Genomic DNA, 18336 nt, shown 5'->3' with positions numbered 1-18336 from the left:
TCCAATCTGAACTTCTACCACTGAAAGCATATGTACCTAAGTGAACTTTTTTCTTTTTTTTTTTAAGATTTTATTTATTTATTTGACAGAGAGAGACACAGCGAGAGGGAACACAAGCAAGAGGAGTGAGAGAGGGAGAAGCAGGCTTCCCACCGAGCAGGGAGCCCCATGCGGGGCTCGATCCCAGGACCCTGGGACCATGACCTGAGCCAAAGGCAGACGCTCAACGACTGAGCCACCCAGGCGCCCCAGTGAACTTTTTTTTTCTAAGTCACCAATGACTAAGGTAAATTTCTCCAAGGAGACTCAGCTCAAAGCACCTATTTCATAACCTGTACGTGAACCTAAGCATTATCTCTCATTCTAAACATTCTAAGGTTAGGTTGAGAAACATACATATTCAAGTACACCTATTTACTTGATAATAGCAGCTGATACTTTTGAGGCTAACACCAAAATGCCGCCCTATGTTTTATGGTGACCTGTTTTTCCATATGAGAAGAGTACCTACCATTAGAGCAACAAGAAAAATACTCAAAAAATGATCTGTTCCTGCAGGACATTAGTCATTTACCTTTGGCCAATATGAAGCTGCTAGCATGAATCCACCTTGTAAGATGTAAGAGGACTCTGGCGTCCCATTGTTCATCTGGAAACTATCCTGGGTCTCGTCCTGGGTAGTGCTCAGTGACGCAACACTTTCTTCATCATAGGCTTTCACGTGAGGGGTACCTTCTGCTAAGAACAATTATAACTGTTTCAAAAAAAAACTGCATAAAACAAGTTTATATATAGTTTTCAAAGCTTATATAATTATTCAGATATATTTAAAAAGGAAAAAGTTAGAAGTAAAAACAAATGGTAAAAAAAAAAAAAAGGAAAAAATTCACCTAGAATAAAGTCTTCGTTGTTTAAAAAATTAGCACAAGAGCAAAATAAGTAGCGTTAAGGAGTTTGAGGGGAAAGGGTTAACAAAACATCCCTTTCTGCATGAAAATGTGACCCTCAGTAAACTCGGTAGGTCTGCTTCCTGGAAACAGATAAACTCCTGACTGATCAATTGCATTTGGACTGGGAGGACCATAGACACCTGATGGGTATACTAACATTCTCTAAGGAGGGGACTCCTATCATGGGGCATATCCTTGTGGTCACCCTGAAACTTATGTCCCTAGAGTTGTTACAAGAGACTCTGGCTCCTGCGGGCTATGAGGTTCCCTAGGCCAGACTGGCTCCTGCGCCCACTCAATGTTAACTCATTCCTTGCACGTGAACTGTGGGCTGTGGTGAGCACACTCAGGAGACGGCCACCGGACACTACTCTGCTGGCGAGCTGTAGTTCCTACCCTGTACTGCTGAGTGGATAGCTGCCAAGTAGGGCCTATGATACTCTTGTTGGTCTGACTGCTTAATCTAAAAATCCTGGTGGCGGTTACAGAATACAATCCTGATTTGTTTACTGATCAACTTGTTCAGAAAAAAATGTAACGCTAAACTGAAGGTGATCACAAAGAACTAAAATTATTGTATAAAATGCCTAATTTCTGTTTGATGAACCCATTTTGCAATGCCTTGAATACTGAATAGGGAGTGTGTACCAGTAATTCTAGTTTCTTTCTCACTAGTGCTTCTCTCAGCAAATCTGTACATATAAGATTTCAGTCAACAATTTTAAACATGCTTAACTTATCTGAACCAAATGCTTTTCATTTTCACTTGAAATGTCTTAAAACAGCAAAAGCACTTTATGCATATACCTCGCTTTTGGACTTCTTCTTCTTCACTGTCACTTTCTTCTGATGAAGATGAAGAGGATGATGATGAGGAAGAGGATGAGGATGAGGATGAAGACGATGCTGAAGAACAAGAGGAGGATGAAGAAGAACTAGAGCCTGATCGAGAGTGGGAACAAGAAGAGGAGGAAGACGAGGAAGAAGATGATCTGGAGGAACAGGATGATCTCTCAGAATCAGAGTCAGACTCAGAACTAGATTCGGATCCTCTTTTGTGGACTCGCTGTTTCTTAGAAGCTGGGTTTGGAGTTAGGGGTTCTGTTCTGGCTGCAACCATGCGTCTGTCTGTTTCACCTTTTCCACCAGATTTCTGGTCTCCAGTGGCCTGTGGTAAAACACCGTTCTTTGGACTTACAGGCTCAGACTTTATTAGTGTCCTGGTTTCCTCAGAAGACATAGATTCTTCTTCAGAAGACTGAGGCTCCTCTTTAAGATTTTCACTTTTAACTTTCATATCCTCTAGAATAATACCTTTAGCATCTAGGAGCCTAGGTAGAGAGGTAAGAGGAGAAGCAGAAAGTGCTACTTGATATTGCTGTAAAAGTGGGGTAGAAGTCCTCGAATGAGCCATCTTACTTTGACTGTAGCCCCTTTGAGCTGCCATAAAGGAGAGTTCAGGATCACGGAGAATGTGATAGTCTGTTCGGCTCACCCCATGTTTAGCAGCTCCGATGAGCAAGTCCCTATCATGAGGGCCACATTCCCACCAGACTGGTAAGTCTGGATTTGGATGGCAAAGCTTCAAGCGTTCAAACAACTGTGGGTGCCGGAGGGCCTGTTCCCGTACTTTCCTTAGAAGTTCAATACGGTACAAAGTCCTAGAAGCACGTTCTTCTGTGATTGGCTGGATAAAAATATTTGGATCCACCAATTCTATGTTAAAATGAGAACAAAAACATTAACCTCAAAAACACTTTGTTACAGATTTAAAACAAGTAATGCAACTTCTAAAATACATCTCTACTCAGTATCATTGTGTAGCTTCCAGAATTTTTTAATATTTTTAAATGAGGAAAAATAGAAATTTTAAAAAGAAGTACCAAAATCCATACATATAATAGATAACACTGGATCTTCTGAAAGTAAGTAAAACGTAACATTTTTTTAGAAGTATGTGAATACAAGAATTTTAAAAACTCCCTATGAGCTGTCTTGACTAATCTGTGCCTTAATCAAAAAGAAAAACACTTACTTGAACTCATTTATAAATACAAGTAAAAACTGTAAATCATACCCCATAAACAAAAAGAAGTCCACATATCCCTAGCTGCACCAAGGTAACTCGGTGCATTACAGTGAACTCACAGGAACACCAAAGGCTTCCTTAAAATTTGAGGGAAATGCAGGAACATTGTCAAATGCTATGTGAAGTAATGGCTTGAGCTGGTTCAGTTTCAACGTTAGACCTTGCGATCTTCCTTTCGATGGGGTTATATCTTTGGGCAGAGATACTGGCAGTTTAGAAGTATTCAAAAAAAAGATAAGGGTTTGTTGAAATAATGCAGGGGTCACTTAAAGGAGCTCGTACAATTTGAGAGCATCAAAACAATGAGAGTATTGGGTTATAACCTATAGGATAAAATAAATATCTGAGTCTACTCTGATATGAATAAATAATTGATCAGCAGATGAAAGCGAAGCAACAATCCTTGCTTGCAGCAGAATTCCACAGTAAAAACTGTTACACACAAGGACCTACTCAGGATACTTAAGTCAATGGGTGAAAGTTTGAGAAGAAACAGGACTTGTGGGGTCTCAAAGTATCTCAAGATTTCTTTTAACTTCAGGGTAAAAGATAGCAGTTTTACACTGGAGAAACAGCACAAACTATCGTAACCAAGCAATCAAGGGCAACACCGTCAGTGTTGGACATTCTGACATTCTGAACCCATGGTACTTTCTGAGAAGGACACACCATTTCTGTGGTACTCTTAATAAAAATGCGCAACCTCAATGCAACCATATGAAAATTTAAGACAAATCCAAATTGAGGGATTTGTGGCAAAATAACTAATCAATATATTTCTAAGGTATCAGGGTCATGAAAGACGAGAAAAACTGAGGGTCTCTGACAGACATAGGAAGCTAAGGGGAAAGACCAACCAAATAGAATGTAGGATCCTGGAACCAAAAAGGATATCAGTGGACAAACTGGTAAGATCTAAGTATTCAGTTTAGTTAATGGCACTGTACTAATGTTAATTTCCTGGTCTGATGTCAGATTTTATAGTAGGGGAAGCAAAGTGAGAGATACATGGAAACTTCTATAGGTTTTTGCAACTTTTCTTAAAGTCTAAAAGTAGTTCAAAATAGAAAGTTAAAAAAAAAAAAAGAAGAAATGGAACAGGAAACAAGAGTGGGAGTATCCATTCTACCTCCAAGGTTTGAGAGTTGTACAGTGCCTGACAGGTATACACATCACATTGGTAAGTTAAGTGTGGCTATTTAAGAAAGAAAAGTAGTATTTTTGCTTTCAATTTATATTACGCTTTCAAACAATTACTAGACTGTTGGACATAATACTCATTAAGTTGTTTGGATCTAATTATTCACTAAACAGAACTTTTGGCCTCAGGTGCTGTGAAAAATTAGACAGTAAGGGCTCTGTGACCTGAGGAAGTTTGGAAAACTGATCTAAGTAAAACTTCACTCCCATTTCCAACAAGAAAACACTATCTTTTCAATCACTACTTAGTAATTAACCCTTTCCTTTTTGTTTTAAAACTGGAGTCCAAAGTGGTTAATTTATTCACCGCGTTTTACATTGCTGATGGGAATTAAGAAAATAAAAAAAGAAATGAGGGCCTCTTGTTAAACATCAGTAATAGAAGACGCAATACTTTGCTTTATCTGTCTTTTTAAACCATTGCTAGTCTTACAAAAGACATTTAAGTAGACTAAAATCTACTCTGAATCATCTGGTATTCGGGTAATCAAGTGATGGGCTACTCTATTCAGCGGACTGACAACAGATCTGTTAGGACATAAAACTAAAACAAGCAAACAAACTCACATGGAATTTATGTCATTTTATTAGCCACTTATATTTTTACTATGAAACAGGAGTAGGAAGGCACTGGGTCTAGTAGTCAGAAATCATATTCAACGAAGAATGGAGACAGTGGCTAATAACAGCATTATCGAGAGGGGTTGCTGGCAGGATGAGCTATTTCTCTGGGCCTCGAAGACAATGAAATTCAGCCCAGAACAGGTCCTTGGCTGAGCACCAGCACGTCTGATTAGTTGTTCTTTTTCTTTTTTTGAAGGCTTTGGGTGATTTTTTTTTTCCTACTAAAACTCTTTAAAATGTCCTTTGAGCGGAGGTCTCATTCCTCAAAAGATTATTCATGTAAATAAGCCCTCTAACACAGTTCCTATCAGATGGACTAAATACACAGGTTAGTTCTGTTCACAAGCTACCACGTATCTTCTACCTCCCCCGATCATCAGTCTAATACTGAATAACCACTGGCCATTCCTTGAAACTCAGGGTGTAACTTTCTTCTTTTTAGATCTCATTTTAATAGCAGGATTAACAAACAGGGAGATCTTTGAACATAGTTTATTTACAATTCTGAAAAATTACTGATGTGCTGAATTAGACAGTATTGAAACAAACAAGTTGGAAATTTCTGAATTGAATTTTAGTGCTTTTTGCTTCTTCGACTCAAACCAGCAAAGACAGAAATTTTATACCTACCTTCTTTGGAAGGAAGACGACAAACCCTCCGACACATAGACATGAATGCGTACAAATACTTCTCCAAGCTATCATCAGTCTTCTTATGCAGCCTAGCCATAGCTCTAAATTTTGTCCAATCAAATTGGCCTCTATCAGGGTCAAATACCACTCCAAATGTAGACACCACTCTATAAAAGTCAGCTTCTTCTCTTCTTGTCCATCTATTTAGAGTCAGATTAAAGAAAAAGTCACACTGGTCACTAAAATAAATATTTATTAATGCTGAATATAATGACTATAATAAAATTTAAAACATTTCAAGTACCCAACACTTTAAAGGATTAAGTGCAGGATACTGCCTTGCAAATACATTTAAAAATGCTAGTTGAGGGCTGCCTGGGTGGCTCAGTCCAAGCGTACGACTCTTGGATTAGGCTCTGGTCCTGATCTCATGGCCTGTGGGATTGAGCCCCGTGCTGGGCTCTGCGCTCAGCAGGAGTCTGCTTGGGTATTCTCTCCCTCTGCCACTTCCCCCACTCATGCGCTCATACACTCTCTCTCTGTCTCAAATAAATAAATGAGTCTTTAAAAAAATGTTAGTTGACTCATCTATCCAACCACGCTTTTCCTTCAGACAATAATAGTTTATTGCACATCTACTCTGTAAGAAAATACGCAGGGGATACAGATTACATAAGACACGATGACCCTACCTTTAGGGAAAAGACAAAACATTTCAAACCTATTTCTGGTATAAGGTAGTATGTTACAGTTGTATGTGTTATAGAAACCAAGAATTTTAGGAGAGCACAGAAGATGGGAGGACCACTTCAGACTTGAGTGATCAAGAAAGCATCACAGAAGTAAGTGGTATTTAAGATGGAACAAGACGGAGATCAGCCTAGGAATTCTAGGAAGAGGGCACAGTATAAGCAAAGTAGGAAGTAGTCTACATTTTGGGGGTATGATGAGCATTCCAGATTGACAAGGATATGGCTCATATTGGGGACAGAAGGACATAGGGTTGGGGTCAGATTATGAAACACTCCATATGTTTGGCTAAAAATAGTCTCTGTTCAGTTGAAAGCTCCTAAAGATACTTTAAGAGGGTAATATTATCCTCACATACCACAGATCTCCAAACACAGTCTAATTTATGGACACTTTTTCCTGGTTAAGTTATGGAATTGTGTGAATGAGAAAGAATGTACAAGACTTTTGAAAAACATCAACAGGCCATTTCTGTCATAGTGCTACCTTAAGAAGATTAATGTAATACTGATATAAAAATATCCTGGGAAACCAATCAAATCATAAGAACCTTGCATCTGGGGGAAGAAAGTAGGGATAGTATACAAAGGATGGATGAACAGATTGCACAGGACACATAGAAATGTGACAGTGTCTACCCTCAAAGAATTGACAACTTAGAAAGACAAGACCTAGAAAGGCAAAGATCAATGTTCTTAATGACATATTAGTGTGACAATGCGTAGTTTATTTCGGTAAGTGCTATCTGAGTGCAGGAAACAGAATAAAGTGAGCTGGACTGGTTGAGAAAAAAATTATTAGAAGAGATAGGATAGGCATTGAGCTCTGAAGGAGGGGCTAGGTTTGGACTAAAGAGTGGGAAGAAGGGTGTCCCAGGTGATTGGAACAATATAAGCTAGGTATTGAGTTAAGAATACATAGGACATTATGGCTGAGGAAAGAGTACTGGACAGAATTAGAAATCCATGCTGAAACAGAAGAGACTCTTGAACCGAGGCTTAAGAACAAACTTTATACCTGTAGTAAATAAGGAGCCATGGACTATCATGATAAAGCTAGACTTTTAGGAAGATTAATCCAGATCTGACCAAGGGAAAATGCATATGGGAGGTTAAAGATGGCCATGAGTTCCTGTCTTCCCACGGAGAGGCATAATCTATTTCCCTCTCCCTTTAATCTTGGTTGGCCCTGTGACTTTTTTTGACCCACAGAAGAATGTGGCAGAAGTGACACTTTGTAACCCTGAGGCTGGGCCTTAAGAAATCGCAGCTTCTTCTGCCTTTGCCACTGGAAATGCTTCCTCATTCAAGTTCCCAGTGCCAACTGCCAGCCATGTGGGTAAGGCTACTTTCTCCCTCCGGCCATCTCAGCACTCCCGCCAACACCATGGGGAGCAGAAGAACCACCTGGTCAACCCATAGAATCGTGAGAAATAAAAAACTGATGTTTAAGTCACCACATTTTGGGGTGGCGGTTATTATGCAATTATAGATAACTGAAACAGTGTATTTGCTGAGGTAGTGGTATTTGAAGAAGATTATGTCTAGGTCATCTAAACATCTTAAGTTTCAGACTAACTAAATTCTGGTTACCATGACTGTGCTGCAAATAATACAAAAGAACAATGATATATTTTCCAGAGAACATCCAAGGACCCAGGCTTAACATGGAGGCCAGGTTATTGCAGAACATTGCTATTCTTTTCAACATACTCTATCCTTTTTAAGAAGTTAAAGCTTTTGGAAGGAGAGAAGCATGCCTGTCTTCTTAACAAGTTCTCTTGCAAAAAGGTCTACCATTTTGTCCCCCTTTGATATCAGTAGTTCCAAGGGATCATCCTCTGTATAAAACATAAATGGACTTGCCTTCCATACATTCTTATATTTCATAAATGTCATAATGTAAAAATAAGGTAGAATGGACTTTATTTCATGTACTTTAAATGTATGCTTTATTAATAATTAACTATTTAATTTATTAATAATTCTTGAGTTTGTTTTGCAACTGCATTTTTTTAGTAACTCACTGTTTATAAGCATGACAAAATAATGATTAAATATGAAGCATGGCTAGGAACTATAAAATGCAATAATCTTTGACCATATTTGTTGTATACATGTGTGCAAGTATATATATATATGCATATGTGTGCATGCATAAAACACTTTGCTTTGACCAACTTCTCTTCCTATACATGTTTTTCACAAAGTGAGATAATCACACTCTAACAGCCTTCTGAATGAATAACTACATTTATACAATTATACTAATATTAAAAATTTAGTGCTATTGTCTTACCTCTGCTGTCTTTCTATCTTGGCTGCCATTTTAGGATTGAGAGTGGCTTCTTCGTAAAGAGGCTGCATTACACTGGCAGGCACTGAGAAAGTAGGCTGTATCTGCTGGATTTGTCTGTTTTTATTAGTACGCTGATATGCAGTGATGAGACGCCTCAAACGTGTAGTTAAAGCTGACTGAGTTGGCCAATAAATTTTATCACCTTCCATCAGTTGACCATCTATATTTAAAGAAATTCATGTCAATAATAAAAAAAACCAACTGAAAACCGAAAACAACCCCGCCCTCCAAAACTAAACAGATACGAAACTCATAAAAACAGCAAAATTTCCTTACTTTTAAAAATCTTCTTTCAATCTTTTTTCTTTCAATCTGATTATGTGGGAAAAAAACCCACACAGGCCAAACCTCTCATTATAAAGAAGTTTTCTTTTTACTACAGCTCTAAAAACATTACAACAAACTTAAAGAACAGCTCAAAGTAAGTAGGTCACAGTGGAATAAAGAACCACAACAGTATCTACTGAGCATCCCTTGCACAGAAAATACAACTCTTGCATTTCCAGGTCTAATACATTTTATCGGCTAGCTAATACTCAAATGCCTTAAGCTTAAATGAATTAAAAGTCAAACTGAAATCCCTGAGAAGTTGAATACTGTAAACTCTTTTTAATTAAAGCCTTCTTCTATATTGAATCTGTCTCAATTTATGTGAGAATCAAAACATTTTACAGGTCATTAGTGAGGAACATATATTATAAAAAATTCCCTATGACAATGCTATCACTTTTAAGCTTTTATTCACCTAATAAAATGCAGGATCTAGCTATTTCCAGGGTATAATCTTATAATTCCATATACCATAATTAAGCGGTAATCATTCACACTAAGCAAATACTACTCCTTCCTTCCTAGTCAAACTATGAAAGGACGAGGCCCTATTCCACTTGGATGCCAGCTGGGAGTGAGTGGAACTCTGGTGACAGCATGTTTCTATCTTGATAATCAGAAGGAAGTAGAAGCAAGACCCTGCAAAGAAAGGCTTTGCAAAAAAAGGGTGTGAGAAAGGATGGTTCCTAATATGGAACTAATAAGCTGTTGAACGGATTACTGAATCAACACTTTAATGATGAAATCTCCTACATAAGTTTAATAATCAAGCCATAAAATCATCAAAGCTTTGATTCCATAAAAGCTCAGTGAGTCACGGCATAAAGATTTGCAACTAAAAATATTGTTAAATTCCCTATCAACTAGTATGTCCCATAATGATTACGATGGTCTTCAATAAAAATTTCATACACATCTAAAACATCATAGAAGTGTAATAGTTTATTGATTTCGTGGTATCATGAGAATGTGAATTTCCACTAAAACTAAGTAAAAAGAGAAATGCAATTTACCTCCATCTGCTATAACAAGATCTCCTGGTGAAGAAACATCATCCTTTTAAAAGAAAACGGAAATTTGTCATAGGTTGATTGGCTCAAGACACATTAAAGATGAAAAGGGAATCAAACTTTTTTAAGATTTTATTTATTTATTTGACAGAGAGAGAGACAGCGAGAGAAGGAACACAAGCAAGGGGAGTTGGAGAGGGAGAAGCAGGCTTCCCGCTGAGCAGGGAGCCCGACGCGGGGCTTGATCCCAAGACCCTGGGATCATGACCTGAGCTGAAGGCAGACACTGAATGACTGAGCCACTCAGGTGCCCCGGGAATCAAACTCCTTAATAGTAATAGAGAACTTTTTGCAACAGAATTTTTAATTTTTAATGAGCAAAAATAAAAATTTTAATATCTTGTTCTCAATTTCCACCCTTTTACACTTCTCTATTGCCTTGTACACTTTAGTCCAGTTATTTTCCACTAAAATTTTCCCCTTCCATGATCACGCTTAGGCCAAGTGTTTTTCCTCCACCCTTCCTATAATTGCAAATATACCCTAGGTTTTATCGATAACAGGTTTTTTTTTGTTGTTGTTGTTCTGTATACCAACTCTCATAATTTATTCATTCTCATATTTGATTATTAGACAACCTGCAAATCTTTCCTCTTTCAACCTTGAACAGTTTGCTTGTGCTGTATATCTAGTTTTTATCTGTCAACAGAGCATCTCCAATCAGGTATTCCAACATTACTGTAAATATATTCATAACTTTGGTGGTTTTATTCCAGTGACTACTATTTTCTGTTGTTGTTTTAGAAAAGCCTGAAGTTAGAATTATCATCATTTCTTTGTAAATGGGTCTTTTACTCTGGTTGCTTTTAACATCTGCTCTTTGGAATATCTGCAATTTCGGCAGGATGTTTTGTTGGAGTGGATTTAATTGTGTTTACCCTGTCAAGATTCATTCTATTTCTCGAATCTCAAGATTCATGTCTTTCATTAAGTCTGAAAAACGTCTCAGCTGATCTCTTAGAACAGATCTTCTCCCTTAATCTCTCTGGTCGCTCCCTCTGGAATACCTATTAGATATATGTCAGACATTATTATGCTATCCTCTTCAAGTCTAAAGAGTTTTTCATATTGATTTACTGCCTCTCAGCCCTAAATTCATTGCCTCTCATACCTCTAATTGGCTCTAAGAAAATGGATCTGGGCTCTTTAAATATTTTTTGCCAGCCAGTACGAGGTTAAGCTTTCTCAGTTGTGGCAGCTAGAGAGACACTGTAGGAGGAGAAGGGTTTTACTTCTCTGGTTTGGGTGAACTCCTCCCAGGCTCAGCTCCCACAGCACAAGCAGCTTCCCCAGGGCCCACCTCTGCAGTTCAAGCAGCTTCTTTGCGTGCCTACTGGCCAGCAGCTTTCCCTAGCAGCCTCGGCCTCAGGTGGTTTTGCAGTGGAGCGCCTCCAGTGAGACACTTCCCCAGGAAAAGCTCCCTTGGCAACCCTGGAGGGTGGATTTCCAGCAAGTTGTGCCAGTGAGCCATCACAGCAACTGTTCTGCCATCCATTGAGGTGCGGCCATGCTCTCTCAAAAAAAATCAGCATCTCAGCCCTGCCAGGGACGGGGCTCTTACTTGGCTGCTCTGTGTCAGCCCTAAGCATAGTAGCTAGTCCTCACTACTTCAGTCCCCCTATTATAGTCAATATTTCTTCACGTTAAACTTTTCCTATTCAACAGACTATGTGGCTTCTCTCTCCTGATTGGGCTAAACTGTGCCGTCATGCTACGTTATGGATCCTTTCCTCAAATCTGTTTTCTAAATCATTTCTTCTCTCAAGATCTGTGTCTAATCTGCCTCTTCAGCACAATGTTTAACCTATTTGTGGAGTTTTAATTTTCAGTGACTGTATTTTCCACTTCTAATGTTATACAAAACTGTTTTTACATACATCCCTCGTCTTTTAAAATCATAGATCTTTTTTTTTTTCTTTTGTTCTTGGATCTTTCTTTAATGTATTTAACCATTTATAAAATTACTTATTTTCTATTTTAATAGATCTCCATCAGAAGTTCTTAGAGGTCTAATCTTGTTCTTTGTTTTATTTGCTAACATTCACTCATGGTAAATTATTCCTCACATATTTAAAATTTTTGGATTTTGACCTCATTTCATGGAGGGCTTTTATCTTCAGGACTCAAGTACAGTCTACATTAAAGCTGTTTCTGCCACAATTCTTTTTCTTTTTGTTTCTACTAGGTACCTCAGGGTTATTGCCAGCCTGGGACCCTTTCTATGTTACATTTTTGGTTCGAGAGTTCCTGGACCATGCAGATGATGTAAAAGAATCAAACTGTAAGCTCAAGAGAAAGCATGCCTATGGCTATGAATTCTCAGGGGAAACAATTTTTTCCCTACCCAGTACCTACGTGGAGATAAATTTCCTCGTTGTTGCCCTGTGCTGTTTGTCAGAGAGTACTGCTCTCTGAGGGTTCTCATTCTATGCAGGATCTCCATTCTCACCGCCACACACTGGCCTGAACCCTCTCTAGTCCTCATAAAGGCATCAATATCCAAGCCCCGTGGCCACCAAGACCAGCACACCTTACCTGACAGTTACAGCACTGTCTAGTCCTTTCCCATGCCTTCATCCCTTTTCACATCCTTTCCCCACTCCGTGGAGTATTTTCACCCAACTCTGCTTCTTCCTTTTGACTTTCTATAAACAGAACACTTAGAACTAACTATGCTTTAGCAGTTCGGAATTCCTTTAGGCTCTACCCTCTATTTTCAACCCTTTATGTAGGTCTAGTTTCTATCTGTTGCTGTGTACTTTCAGTGTCTACTTTTCACTCTGCTTTGGGGTTTTGTCCCTGACACCGTGTTTCCTAGTTCCTAGCAGTGCAGCATGTGGGCAAGCTCCATTTCATCCACATGTCCACCCCGGCCTCCAGCGTGTCTAGAAGGGAGGTCAGGCATATTCTGAAGGACTATTTGTGATGACTGTCGACCTAAGTGGATCACTAACTTCGCTCATCTTCTGAAGAACAGAATTATGTATAAGGAAAACATATGAAGGAAAAACACACAAAAGAAAACGCAAACAAAAGAAACCATGGAAAAACCAGGAATGAGGATTTTAAAACAGGATCCAAAGCATACCTCTATATCATCTTTAAAGATAGCTGGGGCAGGTTTGTATTCTGGATCTTCCACATCCCTGTTAAAATACCAACAGATGCTACAATTATTGTACTGGACTTAAAATTTCTCCTGAAAGGACAAATGGAGTCTTATTGGAAGGACTTTTTAGCATGTTTCAGACTGAAATCTCTGTTCGTTAGCCTGATGACCCCAAGTCACAGCGTGAAGCCGGTTATACGGCAAGTCAGAAGAAAGCTACTCTAATCGACTCTTACTACCAAATTTGCTTTTAAATGTGGTAATATTAACCTTAATAGAGTCCCCTACTTTTCTCTTTTGGTAAGAAAACAAAGATAGTAAAGACCTTATAACAGTTACAATGAACAAACATCCTATTTCTCTTCAATTGTAATATTCTTTGTCTTCTTCCCTCTATGCCCTTAGAATTGTATGGCTTTAATGGCCATGACCATTAAGAATGGAAAAATGAAGGACTCACTACAAGGATGGGTACGGGGCAGGTGGAGTCTCTTCCTTGAGCACACCACTGGATAAACACTAACTTATTAGAGTTTCATTAACTCTTAGATTGTAAACTCCAATTCTCTTACTACTACATTATTTAAAGATAAACATCACTGGCAGGACATGCTGCTGTTGACAGAGATATATGGAGAAATCAAGCCTCTGAAGTGCACATACCCATCCATATAATCATTTGCCCTCTGTTCTGCAGCGACTGCTTTCTCATCAGGTTTTCCCACTCTTTCCAAGAAGCATAATGCTGGGTCTGCTCGGATAGTGTTATATTTTTCATAACCTGGAGGGATCACCAATTATGAAAGTAAAAAGGATAAAAAGAAAAAAGATGTATGAATATAAGCATTGCTCATATTTACAGCAGATGTTGTTCCTGGACTAAAGGGACCATATATTAAAATAATACAGGGTAAAGTAGGTTTTCTAGAAATTGTCACAAATATTACATGGTCCGGCATAGGTATATTTAAAAGTTTGGATTAAATTTATCAGTTAAAATGAAAAATAGGAAAACTGATCATACATAACACACTTTATATAACAACTCTTCCTGAGGGGATGTTAGTGTGATTTCTGTCCAGGAGGGGCAGGTCATGTATGCCACCCCTTTCATGAAAAAGTGTAGGGACTGACAGACATAATTTGGTAATTCGTGCTTTACATGATACGTATAATAACATCAGTGTTACTGGAATGAGGCTATAGGCGGAAATCGTTAAACTGAGAACTAGCTGAATTACATTATACACAGAAGATGACTCTACCTACCTTCCTTCTCACTTACCATGTTTAAAAACTCCAATAAGAAGTGACTTATCAGCATCAAAATCCCACCATTCAGCAGGAACTTCTGAGTGGTCTGGTTCTGGGACCCAAACATCAATGTCACTTAAAAAAAAAAATCACGATATGGCACTATGAATTATTACAAACAAGTCAAAGAAGAGGCAAACTTTACCTAGCTTGTAAAAAGCATTATGGTTTTTAAGAAAAAGACATTATGATTTTATTTCATTGATTTTTTTTTTTTATTTTCCACAATTACCACCAGTTAAAATTACAAAATTGTACATGATCAACAAAGTTACTAAAAAATGAATTAATATCCTTAAGCTCAACAGAAGACATTTTTCAACAGGTTTACTTTACTCTTAAGGAATCATATTCTTTCCACTGATTTCCTTTAGATATATAAACACAGCATTTTATGGGAGAGTAGAATCTTATGTCAGCAAACAACTTGACAAAAATCAGCTGGTTCAAATATTTCATTTTGTGTATGAGGAGAATGGGGCACTAGAAGGGCAAATTAATTGCTTTAGGCTGCAAAACAAGGCATATCTTTTCTAGACTGCTACTGGTAAGAAAATGCCACTGACAAATTAAGCATTGCTTACAAGCAAAAGAAAATGGCAAGTTTTGATTCATAATTTGACTAAAACACTCAAAGTGCTATTTTTATGCTGTATATAAATATCATGCCTAAAAATGACAATATGATAAACTACTAAAACTATAATAAATCCATGATGCTTTGGTAATTTGGCTGTTTTCATGAGTATGAAACAACTACTAAAGAGTACTTACAATTCTGCAAACATAACTTCCTTTGCTATCATTTGAAATTATTATTTTCCCAGAAACCTTTTATAAGTAACACATACAACACCACTAAAAATGAAAATATGCCATGTACAGGACTGAAATGTTTACTTTTTTACAAAGTGATTCAAGCCATCGTCTCCCTTAGCCTAGCATATAGCTAACATCTGATAATAATTAGCAAATGAATACCATTAATTTTCACACACACACACACACACACACACACACACACACACACACACACATATCATTCTTATATTTTATTCAACAAAGAAGGTAGAGGGGCGCCTGGGTGGCTCAGTCAGTTAAGCATTTGACTCTTGATTTTTGGCTCAGGTCATGATCTCAGGGCCGTGGGATTAAATCCCATGTGGGGCTCTGCGCTCAATGGGGAGTTTGCTTTTCTCCTCCCTCTGCCCCTTCCCCCCTCAAATAAATAATACATCTTTCTTTTTTTTTTATTAAAGATTTTATCTATTTATTTGAGAGGGAAAGAGAGAACAAGCAGGGGGAGGGGCAGAGGGAGAGAGACAAGTAGACTCCCTGCTGAGCAGGGATCCTAAGGAGGGGCTGGTTCCCAGGACCCTGAGATCATGACCCAGGCCAATGGCAGATGCTTAACCAAGCTAGTCGCCCTACTAAACAGATCTTTAAAAAAAAAAGGGTAGAGATTGTATAGGATAAATTACCTCGGGAAATCAAATTTTCTAGTTGAGAATTTCTCTATTTGATATTTGTGAATTATTAATTTTCAAAGAATGAGAGATAATAAAACACAACAAAAATTAAGTAGAATTTCATCTCCTTGTCTTAGCACCAAAATTTCATAAGTTAATAAACAAAGGCCTATTGTTTTGAAAAAATGGGAAGTTTCCAACTTACAATTAAGTTGTGTAGCGAAAGTTCATTTGTAAGTTCACTGTCTGGGAACTCAAAATAACTTTTCATATAGAAATAAACTGATAAATGGTCAATATGTTCCTGAGCTAGTCCAAAGAACGCAATACTTAGCTACTAATACAGTAGAAATAAAGGACAATGGCAATGAAAACAAAAGACTTACAAGTCTTGTAAATAAATAAAACACGAAATATAGATAGGAAATTACTTTTTATTTTTCATGTTTTGCCAGTAGAAAAAAGTTTTTAACCCAAGGAATATGGAGAAATGGATGGAGACGTTTCTCTAGATTCTTAAAGAAATTTTTCTGCACTTAAACGAACATCTTACTACCTCTAATTTTTCTTAAAAACAAAAGGGTTACAATCACAGTATTTTCTAGCTTACTGTAGAAAAATACAGAAAGAGTGATTTTCCTGTGATACAATGAAAGCTGAAAAAATGATGAGGAAAAATACAGTTAAAGAAGATATTTATTTTTGATTGATTTTCTGACCAAGACTAAAGAAAGCGTAAGAACCAAAAGAGGAAGGCAAGAGGAAAGTGGGTCAGGTAGTTCCCCTCACCAACCATCAGGTGGCACTCTAAGCTCAACACACTGGGATGACCATCAGAAGTGGAAAGATTTCCTGCACCTACCCAGAGTTCCAGTGTAAGTGCCAGATGCATGTTAAGTGTTTGTTAACTGCTAGGGAAAGGGATACAACAATGTGCATGTGCTCCTGTTGCTGATTTCTGTTTTTAAAGATTCAGTTCATGTTCTGTCTTTTGCATAAAGCCACCTTTAACTTCCCCAGGCTAGATCATTCATGCAAAATTTATTTAAACAGCACTCACTACGTGCCACTAACAGAAATACTAAGGCAGACATTCACTGCTCTTGTGAAGAGGTACCTGCAATACTGCATGGTGCGCGCTGTGACAGTGGACCTTGGATATGTGCCTGACCCGGACTTAAGAGGCCAGGAAAGGCTGAGCTGATGCCAGCTGAGCACTGAGATGGGGGAGAATGGAGGCAAGAGGGAAAGGCGATGTTCCAGCAAGACTGCAAAGGCCTGGATATAGTATAGAAACAAAAACTGACACCGCAGAAAAGATGACAGCATCCAAGAAAAGGAGGTGACAAGAAGAGAGCACCTATGAGAAGACATTTAAGAGACAAGCTGGAGACGAGCTGCAAGGCAGTGAGCAGAAAGCTAAAAAGAACCTCTACAGGCGAATGCTATTACAGAAGCATTTTAAGAAGAAGAAAGTGGTCAATAAACGTAAAGTAGGACCGGGACACCTGGGTGGCTCAGTTGGTTGTGCATCTGACTGTTGGTTCTGGCTTGGGTTGTGGGATCGAGCCCCATGTTGGGATCCACGCTCAGGGGGGAGTCTGCTTGAGAGTCTCTCCCTCTGCCCCTCCCCATCACTCTCAAATAAATACATCTTTAAAAAAAAAAAAAAAAAGGTAAAGTAAGACAAACACTATGATATATCCATGGGTTTAGCAGCAAGCATATTGGTGAGGATTTCTTGGAGTAGGTGGTGGAGTGAGGGGCAGAGGCTGAACTGTGGTGGGCAGCACATCGTAAATGGGAGAGGAGAAAAAGGAGACACAGATACAGAAGTCTGGCTGTGAAATCAAGGAGAGTAATCATATGATAGTGTGAGGAGATACTGGGTCCAAAAGTGTTGTGTGTATTTGTGTGTCTGTGTCTATGCTGAGGGAAATGTGAACATGTGAAAGTCCAAATGAGAAGCCAAAGAGGGGAAGATTAATGAAAGGGGAAAATGTAGGGATAATTCACAGAATGTAGTTTCTGGGAAATCACAAGTGGATAGGATCCTGTCAGGCCAAGGGAAAAGAGGAGTCACTTGGTCAACAAATATTTATTGGGTGTTACTATGTCCCAGACTCTAGAGGCTGTGAAAAGAAAGATCAATAAAACAGCATATTTAACCTTCAAGCTTAAACTGTAATGGGAAGAGAAAGACATACAAATAAATATAACTTTAATAGGCATCATGAATAGACAAAATAAGGTCAAGCAGCAGTGAGTGACTGGTAGGCTGCTTTAGCTAGGGAGGCCAGGGAAGGCCTCTGGGAGGAGGTAAAACTTGAACTGAGGTCTGAAGAACTTGAAGAGACAGTTCTGTGGAAGATGAGGCGCAGGAGTGTACCCGGACGTAGCGCACAGAAAGAGCTTGATACGCTGGAGAGACAGAAACACC

At 38.4% G+C, this 18336-nt stretch overlaps 1 protein-coding gene across 14 annotated transcripts in view; it reads right to left on the bottom strand.

Annotated features, from left to right (window-relative positions):
* Nucleotides 1-18336, bottom strand: part of CHD9 (chromodomain helicase DNA binding protein 9) — a 217198-nt gene that overhangs the window by 19885 nt on the left and 178977 nt on the right. For 12 of the 14 annotated variants that reach the window (XM_032424383.1, XM_032424391.1, XM_032424393.1 and 9 more), the window contains 8 exons: nucleotides 14399-14502; nucleotides 13777-13894; nucleotides 13093-13150; nucleotides 9948-9990; nucleotides 8545-8764; nucleotides 5494-5696; nucleotides 1758-2666; nucleotides 575-738 (listed from right to left, as the gene is read on the bottom strand). In XM_032424383.1, the coding sequence (XP_032280274.1) occupies nucleotides 575-738; nucleotides 1758-2666; nucleotides 5494-5696; nucleotides 8545-8764; nucleotides 9948-9990; nucleotides 13093-13150; nucleotides 13777-13894; nucleotides 14399-14502 (1819 nt within the window). The remainder of the gene's footprint in view (nucleotides 1-574; nucleotides 739-1757; nucleotides 2667-5493; nucleotides 5697-8544; nucleotides 8765-9947; nucleotides 9991-13092; nucleotides 13151-13776; nucleotides 13895-14398; nucleotides 14503-18336) is intronic. The other 2 variants (XM_032424390.1, XM_032424392.1) reach the window with 1 other exon arrangement.

The sequence above is a fragment of the Phoca vitulina genome, unplaced genomic scaffold, assembly GCF_004348235.1.
Source record: "Phoca vitulina isolate PV1807 unplaced genomic scaffold, GSC_HSeal_1.0 scaffold30, whole genome shotgun sequence".
Lineage (NCBI taxonomy): Eukaryota > Metazoa > Chordata > Mammalia > Carnivora > Phocidae > Phoca > Phoca vitulina.
Note: the sequence above shows the minus strand (reverse complement) of the source record. Positions and strands in the feature narration are given on the sequence as shown.